General features: G+C 35.4%; 1 protein-coding gene across 2 annotated transcripts in view; it reads right to left on the bottom strand.

Annotated features, from left to right (window-relative positions):
* Window positions 1-588: 588 nt before the first annotated feature.
* Window positions 589-9,917, bottom strand: part of CNTNAP5 (contactin associated protein family member 5) — a 728,931-nt gene continuing 719,602 nt past the window's right edge. For both annotated transcript variants that reach the window (XM_039876503.1, XM_039876504.1), the window contains exons 22-24: window positions 5,118-5,336; window positions 4,233-4,304; window positions 589-1,619 (exon numbers count right to left, since the gene is read on the bottom strand). In XM_039876503.1, the coding sequence (XP_039732437.1) occupies window positions 1,423-1,619; window positions 4,233-4,304; window positions 5,118-5,336 (488 nt within the window). In that variant the 3' untranslated portion in view covers window positions 589-1,422. The remainder of the gene's footprint in view (window positions 1,620-4,232; window positions 4,305-5,117; window positions 5,337-9,917) is intronic.

The raw sequence follows: 9,917 nt of genomic DNA, 5'->3' as shown, positions 1-9,917 counted from the left end.
GCAAAGACCCAGAAATTTGTCACTACCTCATCTGGCAACTTATGCTTATAAAAAGATATGCGTGTGTGTGCGCGCGTGTGTGTGTGTGTGTGTGTACGCGCATGCACGCGCACGTGCAGCTTTATATACATAGGATGTAACAGATTTGAAAATGTGATGAGCTAACTATAAAACCTAACGGCTCTTCTCAGGTAAAGCAGTGAGGGTTCGCTGGAGCTTACCATAACGCCTCATATGTCATTGCACTCTAAATCTCTTAGAAGATGGCTTGATGGATAGAGGTGGATCATTGTGTCTGTTCTAAAATGTAAAACCTGCAGCCATTTTCTTCACAAGATCTTTAGTGAGTAGATGGAAGGCAATAATTCTGTCTGCTATTTTTCTTTTATGCATTTTTTTTCCTTTTCTTTCTTTCTTTCTTTCTTTCTTTCTTTCTTTCTTTCTTTCTTTCTTTCTTTCTTTCTTTCTTTCTTTTTCTTTTTCTTTTTTTTTTTAAGCTGATTCAAGATGACTTAATCTCTTTCATGGAACCAGGTACTATTTTAGTCTTTTATTTGATTTTTTTTTGTAAATATATTTATACCTCAATATAACAATCCCCAGAGTATCCTAGCTAACATTTCTTACAAAATTGGAAGAGGCGTTTTGAAGTTATGGAACATCTACTTTCCAGCAGCACTCTTACCTCCTAGTTTTAAGCTACTATTTTCCATGCTTCCCCTAGTTTTATGCTAGAGTCTGCTCTTCTCAAGTGTTGGAGCCAGGAGAGTGTGGTAAGAAAGGAGCAAAGTGATAGCTCACTACTGTCAGGAATCCTATATTTGAAAATACTCAGGGGATAAGAGTTAGCATAAAAAGGGTTATGAGTTAAGTCAATGGGATTCTTATGGTAAGGAAAATGAACACGAAATAAATCTTTTTTGTTCCCTTTAACATGCCAATGAAGGAAATCAGGCATCTAGCATCTTCTTTTTCTACCCTGAGTTCCCTGGTAGGAATGGAGTTGAGATGGGGGATGATGTCACAGGTGACTATTATATGCCTAAGTCACAGAGCTCAAGTTCAAAGTAAGCCTGCAGATTGAATGGCTGCGGAACTAAAGAGTTCATCTTAGACAATAGAAATGCAGAACTGAATATGCACATGCGCACGTGTGTCTTCCTTGTCTAGAGTAGTAAACTCAGTCTACTGAGCGATCATTATGGCCACAATAGGTTTCTCAAGAGGAAGACAATGGCCATAATTGCCTGGTCTTCTGGGCTGAGTCAAGGGGATAAATACTGTGGCGAATGCAGGTATGTTCCAAAAATAAATGGCAAATGAATAAAAGAAAGAGAATGAACAGAATTAAAAGACAGGAGAAAGAGGAGAGGAGAAAAAAGTTAACATCAACAAAAGAGTTTTAGGTAATCTTACAGTTTTTCAGATGAAATATTCCCGCTTACACTCGCTTACTGTGTTTTGCAAGTCAATATCATTTCTAAAAGAACTGTCCAAATTTTCTGGGTATTCTTTCTCCTTGATCTGGTTAGTACGAGGAGACTGCTTATGCTGGTAAAGGAATCGGGTCATGATGCCGATGATGGAGAAGGTGATGAATATCACCACTGCGATCACTCCTGTTGAAAAAGGGGATAAATGAGAGAAGGATATTATCATAGATCATCCACTCCAGAGATGTAATTCAGTCTAAGCAAAAAAAAAAAAAAAAAAGCCACTTAGGAGAAAATAAAACAAAACATAACAAAACAAACACAAACTTTGCCACTTGCCCAGAAATAAAGACCAGCTGATATACTCTCAATCTCCAATTACTAAAATCCTCTTCCAGACTAGCTAGGGAGAAAGAAGTTTAAATCAGTGGTTTTATTTAATGAACTAAAAATGCCATCAAACAAATATGAAATCAGACTAACAATGTGTTTTTTATTAAATTTCTTCAAGACATGCTTGAAAGAATGTGTCAATCATTTGTAATTAGCACATTTCTTTGTCACCTTTCAAACGAGTGTTTTAGAACTACTTTAGTATCCTAGAAAATAATATTTAAATATCTCACATTCCAATAATGCTTTCCTGATGCAAATGTGGATATGGTATATGTTTGTTTTAATAAAATGTTCTATTCATTACAAAATGCTTACTAAACATTTAGAACATTCCTATATTGTTCTGCACACTACTAGACACAGGCCAGCTAGCTCAGAGGTGGTATGCCTCTGTCTTCCAGAAACTCAAATTCAACTTAAACACAAGCTTCTGTCCAATTGTATAAGATTTGATTGTATGTGAATTTACTAGACCTACTTGGCAAGTTGCCCTTGCTGATCCTAAGGTCTTATCCCTAACTTTGCCAGGAAGGCTCTTGGGATGTATAGAGCAAAGTCAGCAAAGAGATGTTGAAAATGTGGATACCGCCAACTTTGAAAAGAGAGGGTGCATCTACACATAAATGTTGGTTTCTCAACATTAAAATATTTGAAAACTAATTATGATATTCAAAGATAAGTTTATTCTTAATAAAGTATATATTCTGCTGATTGTTTTTTATCTAAGTAGAATAGGCATTGAGAAAAATATATTTATTTTCCAAAGTAAACTTTGAATACCCTGCATTATGATTTATATAAGCATGAACGTTAGAGAGTTAAATACATTGAATATATGTCTTCAACCAGTTTGTATCAGAGCTGAGGACATGATTAAGACTGCTTGCCTTTTAAAATATTCCTAAAGCAGTATGTGGTGTTTTCCCCAACTATTTTAGAACAAAGGCAGAGTAAAACCTCCTAAGTTAACATACCTATGATTAAACTGGATGGTAGTGAATGACTCCCAGTAATGAGCTGAAGCTTTAAGAGATGAACTATAGAACTGGATTCTACTTCTTCAATACCTGGACTATTCAGAGTTGGAGGCTGCGCAGCCTTCCAGGAATTTCCCCCTGGGGTTGGGATGATTTTCCTGCTCGTAAAGATACTCACAGGATCACATACATGGGCGGGGAAAAGTCAGCAGTCACAAAAGTCTTTTCTCCACTTGTCAAATGAGAAATTAATTAAAGGAAAAAAATCAGGCACCAAATTCCTTTGTATATTTTTCGATGCCAAACAATAAACCAAGTTGGATTCTTCCCTGAAGCAGACATTCAGGTCAGACGGTTTAAAAACTTCTGTAAGAAAAGGTCAGGTTTTTTTTCTTTACAATCTCATTGTGATGCTGCACTTCTGTGCTCCCACAGCCATGCGTACTCCCCCTCTCAGAACACTATTCACTGGTTCTATTGTTGTCTGTTTGCCCAGCCTGTCCCTCCCCAGGCCATGAGTTCTTTGAGAGCAATGCCTATGTTTCATCCTCATATTTCTTCACTAAACACAGGCCCTGACCCAGAACTGGGACTTATTAAACAGAGGTTAAATGAATGAATACTGCCAACTTTTAAACCGAGAACTCCATCTGATTGGATCAGTTCATCTAGCTGCCAGAAGGCAGGGATAGAGACACCTGCTAGGACAGTGGTTCTTAGGTGGAAATGAATGTAGTTTTTAAGAGGCATCTGACATTAAACAAGGTTTGGGAGGCATTCTGTGTTGCAAGATTCAGATGGAAAAATCAAGGCTACTGGAGCCAAGTAGAGGCAGAATCAAAACAGGTGAGGCTGACAGGCACTGAGAAAATGGAAAATGGAAAGTCTAGGAAGGCTGGAGGAAGAGCTGAGCTCATAGCAGAATGGACAAGAGCTGCATCTGTAACTATATGTGCTGCTGGATTCAAAACCGCAGTCCATAGGCTTTCCCCTGCTCATTAGATTCAACCCAAATCACTTGGTAGGAAAAACCTGACAAGACTGCAGCTTTGCTCATCTGTCTGCCCCAATGTGGCTCCTTCCGCATATGTAGTTTTATTGGTTTGCTTTGCTTGTTTTAGGAAAACTGACAACTGGATGAGCTGAACATGATGCATATTGCCTGTCTCTAGGTAAATTATCCAGCTGTTGATTCAGTATTCAGCTGCCCGATGAATCAGAGATGGGAACCGTCCATGGAACTGCTGGTGCTGGGAGAAAGGGAGCTTTTGATCATGTAACACATACAACTATTCATGAAAAGGCTCACAGTCTTTCAGATAAGAGGACACTGAATGGCCATAATTAAGGAAGGATTCAGATGAATTTCTCCAAAGTACAGAACTACTTATGTCTTTTCTGCTTTCATCAGCAAGGAATAGTTTACCTCCAATGACGGCCGAGTCACTTCGAACTGCATTGGTGAGTGGTTCCCGCTCATCTGTCTTCCCAAAGGGATCTAAAAGGAGTTAAAAACATGAGACTTCTCTTCTCATTGTTGTTGTATAATTTAATTTTCAGAAAATGACTATGACACGAGTATTATTAGTATTTTTTATTTCACAGATAAGAAATTAGACAGAAGCCATTAACTTGCTCAAAGTTCTACAGTCCATTCATAGCAGATTCAGAATTCAAATCAAGGCTAGCCAAGTGTCACAATCAAGTTATTTCTATTACAGTTCACTGCTGCAGGAAAACCCCAAGATCGGAGATGTACAGGCAGCAGCAAAACTCAATCCCATTTCTTTGTTCAGAATTCATAACTTATTTGGCAATTGATTACCATGCCTATTTAAAACAAATCTCAGGGACACTTCAGCATACCCAGGATGATGGTGACTATGAAAAGATGAAAAGGTATTTTAAGGAGTGGAAAAACAGAAGAAAAAGTGCTAGTGGACATTCCTACTATTAAGAAAGGTCGATTTTAATAACATGACTTATATTAGGTCAACAACCAGCCTGCCTTCCTGAGACCCAAACTCTTCAATCCTCAGAGAAGTAGTCACTTATATGGTAGTGACTATATATATATCAATATAGTAATATATGCAAATATGCATTTCATTCTAAGTATTCATCCTATTAAAAGTAGAATTATATTAAATATATATGAAAATCACCCATGAGAAATCAGTCATGATTCTTAACAACCTATATTCATACAAGATAAGGTATTGAGTAGCATTAGCTTTTAACTTAGAAGCTTCTCAAAGATATCAAGTGTAGTACTACTGAGATAAGTTCCATGGGGTATTCATTTGTATACCTGATGAAGAATGCACTGTAGTCACTGCATTGACATCCGAATCCATTATAGAGCTACAAGTGGATTCTATCAAGGTTCCTTGGATAGTTACAGGAGCGATGGCCGCATGACGCAGAGCTGCCTTCAGTGGTGCTATATGGTTGTACTGGACTGAAGACAGGCATCCAACAAAACCTAGAGTGTTTGCTTTAGCAACTTCAGGATCCAGTCCAAGATTCTCTGCAGCACGAAAAACAGAGTTTTTTTTTTTCAAACTGTGCTCCATATTCTCCTTAAATAATGTCTAAAATTATAGAAATTACCTTATGTTTTGAATAAAGGAAATCATCCCCTCTCTTTCTTCATCTCTTCTTCCCAAACTCTCCCCCAAAATACAATTATCAAAATGTCGACAACATATCATAAAAAACTGTTAGGACCATCACTACTTTGAGAAACTATTTCAAAATTTAAAATTTTTATTCAAATGTTTTATAACTGTATCAAAGACAGTAAATATCTTCTACACTCTAGATGTTTTGTATAAATTATATAATTACTTCCATTTACCAATGACTGCTAGTGATTAGTTCAAACATATTAGAATACTCATTACGACATTTAACTTAAAAATGTAGAAGGAAAAAAAAGTGTCAGACAGAGAGATTAGAAGTCAAAGTGCTCCTCCCAGAAGTTTATCATGCTTACTGTATTAAGCAGACTGTATAGACTGACCATTTATTCAAGATTTTCACCTGCTCAGTTCTGTCTATGGTATTCATTTGTAAGCACAATATTTTATGGCAGCATTCAACCCTCCAAAAGTATCTTTGAGCCCTTATAAATGATAAAGAAGCAATCATATATGATTTAAAGCAAGACTATATGTCTCATTTTTCTTCAAGATTTGTAGTAAGATTACTCAGAAGCCCATTTCTTTTAACAGGGATCATTTGAACAAATTGTTATGATGCAATTAAATAAAACTGTAATACACATTTTTTTTTTTTGGTATAACAGTTTCAACATAGATAGATGGTTCAAATAATTATTTTCTTATGTTAATCTGTTTTGGTTGTTGTTTTTTTTCTGGAAGAAGGCAAGGACTTTTCTTTCTAATGGTATAGATTATAATTTATTTCAATTATAAACGGTGAAAGGATGCCTCCATGGATTTTCAAACAAGCACTTTTTGGGCAGCACTTAGGAAGAGATGCAATGAGAATATGGAAGAACATGAGAAATTAACATCTCTTAATAATGTCTCTTCTAGTTTTCCCCTCATTATACTCTCCCCCTTCAACACCCCTGTAAAGCTCACTGACTTGTCATTCCTCTTTTCTTACAGGAAAAGGGAAGAAATCATGGGGATTAATTTAACTGGTCATCGTAACAAATTACCAAACAAATTAAACACGGTTTTTTTGTCTTACAGTTCTGTAGAAGTCTTGACATGGGTCTTGCTGGCTAAAATCAAGGTTCTAGCAAGGCAGCATTTCTTCCAGAAGTTCCAGGGAAAAATCATTTTTTTTGCCTTTTCTAGCTCCATGTTCCTCCAAGGCTTATGGTCACATTCCTCTATGATTGGAGCCAGCAATATTGTATTTTTTTTGTGTGTGTGACTTTCTTCCACAGTCACATCTATGTATAATTCTCTTCTTATACTTCTTTTTCACTTTTAAGGATGCTTGTGATTGCATTGAGATCACCTAGATAATCTGGAATGATCTCTCTATTTTAAGACTAGTTGAGTAGCACATTGATTTTGTTTGCAAACTTAACTCCTCCTAGATACTAGACTAACATTCACAGGTTGAGGGTTAGAACTTGGATATCTTTGTTGATCATCCTTCTTCCCTGTCTATATCAGAATTTTCAGAGTAATGATAATGAAAATCCAAAAGAGATGTGAAATGACACTCCTCTTCAAGTGTAAAAGAACACTGGGGTAGGAAGAAAAACTGCTGTTTTCCAAATATTCCCATGAATATCCTACAGTAGTGGTGCATATTTGTTATTTACTCTTGGAAGAATCACATACGTGTATTTCTTATTATAAGCTTTAAAAGACTTTGTCTCATAAGAGACTTCTCACATAGTGTTATGCAAGTCTTCTAGATTAAAAACTTAAGACTCAGTGCTATTTGCTGAGTGGCACCAGAAATCAATGTAACTAGTTGTAATTCAGAATGCATGTTAGCTATGGATTGACAGTTATCAAGGGGTAGAGTTAGAGATCAGAAGTACTTAGAGGAAGAGGTAGAAGAGGAGAAAAGTATAAACTGGAATAAAGTTTTTGCATCATCATACTTTGAAGCAGTGGAAAGTGACATGCCATTGTAGCTATGTCTTGAGGGTCTAAATCAAAAGTGCCAGATCTCATTCCAAGAATTCAGTGAGAAAGAAACCCATATTGTTGTAAGGTCTTTGGAGGCCAAATATAATGATTGCCATGAATACAGACTCCAGGTATTCATGGGAGAAAATATCCTCAGAATGCGGCCCAAGACAATGATTTCTTAGATTCTTACATAGATAGAGAGGCAAAAAAAAAAAATGTTAGGATGGTTTCAGATCATTTTTGCTTGTTATAATCTTGTTACAACATGTGGTAGGTTGTAATTGTTTACTAAAAATATTAAAAACTACGAACACTCAATATTCAACAATCTGTTCAATACCTGCTATATAACTATGCAATAATTCTTTTTAAAGTATTATTTGTTTCCTTCAAAAGTTATTTCATTTATGGTCTATTATCACTCAAAATTTATAGATGGAGAAACTGACACTTGGTAATGTTAAAAAATGCACAGAACATCATATGGCAAAGTTGAGATTTCAACCAAAATCTTTATGACTTTAAATGTCAAAGCATATCTGAGCTGTGCTGCCTCCCTAAAAAAAAAAAAAACAAACAAAAAAAAACCAACAACAACAACAACAACAAAAACTTCTAAAAAATATCTTAGGTTGAGTAAGATATTTTTACAAAAATTAGCTAAGAAATAGGTTGCAAGAAATAAGGAAAGCGCAAGTAATTTTAGTAGAATGCTTCCCCAAATTAGGGAAACTTCATATTATATTAAATACATAATGCATTCCATAATTATATTCAATTTTTATGTTACATTTGCATTTGATTCATAAGGAACTAGGTGAGGGGATTATCGTATGAACTGAACTTAAGAGTGACAATGGAAGATAAACTTAACAATAAATGTGGATACTCAGAAATGGTAGAATGAGGATGCAGACAAGGCCCCACCACTGTAAAACACCACTATTCCATTTCTCACTCTCCCCAAGATTTTCTGCTAACATATAAAAGTCTCAACCAATCAAGAATAATTACAAGGTTTTTCCTCATAATATACACCACCACTTTGAGAAAACATAGGTATCTTACAAAGAAAACCTACAGAATTTCTTATTTGAAATGAATGTAATTTCTCCTTCTCAACACTCTTCAAAAATCACTGAAATATAGTTTGTGATTCTCATTAAAGTTGATCCCTTGCCCTCAAATACTGATGTATAAGCAGAATGGTGTGCTGAAAAAAGCACATATTGGAGGTTTGATAGACCTAAGTTGAAAATGACTCTTGCACATATGACTTGCATTTTCTTATTTCTGAGCTTCAGTTTTGTCCACTGTAAAAGAGTGAAAAATAATACCAACCACATGAATTGTGGTGGAAGTAAATATAACATTACAAGTATGATTCTTAGCTCAGTGTCCATAAATGCAATTATTATTATTATTACTTTTCTACTACTTATCCAAGGAGTTCCAAACTCTTTTACCTTGATTTAATGGCCCTCAGCATGTCCATATTACCATATTACATTTATATGAGAGAACTAAGATATAAATACTATGAAGGCTTTTCACTAGATTTCTACTTGATACTAACTCACAACTGAATAAAAGTAGTACAAAAACTTTGAATAACTTAGTTGTTATTAATAGCCTAACTTTTTCAAGCATTTTAATACTTGATTTTCTATATTAATTTGCAAACACTCATTTCTTCAGAACAAAGCTATGCCCAATATTGAATTAAGTGTATTCTATAATGCCACAGAAAGTAGCACAGAACCAGTTTTAGCCCCAGAAAGTACAGCACTTTCCATTCTCACAATTATTTGACACTAGAGCATTATAGAGCCAATCCAGGCATTTTGTTCTGCTATTTTAAAAAAAAGAGAAAAAAACTGAAATTTACAAAAAACAAACATTGCTCTAGGATGTAACATGACATTTATGATATGTCAAAAGCCATTTATGACATTTGGATACTGAAGTGTCAAAATACAAGCCATGCATATCCATATAACCTGGGCTTTAAGAGTAAAACATGCCTACATAAAATATAAATAAATGAAACCAATTTCAATGAAAAATGTGAGCAATATATACAAGAAAAGAGTTTTTCTGTCAAGAGTCCATTGTGGCTTTCAGGTAAGAGAGAAGCAGTCTGAAGATTTAACCACCAGGAGGATCCACAGTCCAGGAACTATGTCCCTCAGATAAAGCTTTTAATCCTGAAAGGGGAATGCCAATTCTATTAAAAAATACTTAGCATTTACTTAACACTTTTCTGCTTTTCATGGTATGCCTATTTGTACACTATATGTAAATATATATCCTTGTAAAATTGGAAAAGGTGAGATAATTGTGCCCAATTATCAGTTAGGAAAACGAAGACATTAGATCAAATACTTGTTTAAAGCAAGCTGACCAGTCATGGCCAATCCAGGCCTAGAACCTAGGTCTCTTGGATCTAATTCTCCTCCTCCTCCTCCTCCTCCTCCTCC

Source organism: Pteropus medius, unplaced genomic scaffold (assembly GCF_902729225.1).
Source record: "Pteropus medius unplaced genomic scaffold, Ma_sr-lr_union100, whole genome shotgun sequence".
Taxonomy (NCBI): Eukaryota; Metazoa; Chordata; class Mammalia; order Chiroptera; family Pteropodidae; genus Pteropus; species Pteropus medius.
This window is presented reverse-complemented; position numbering and strand designations above follow the sequence as displayed.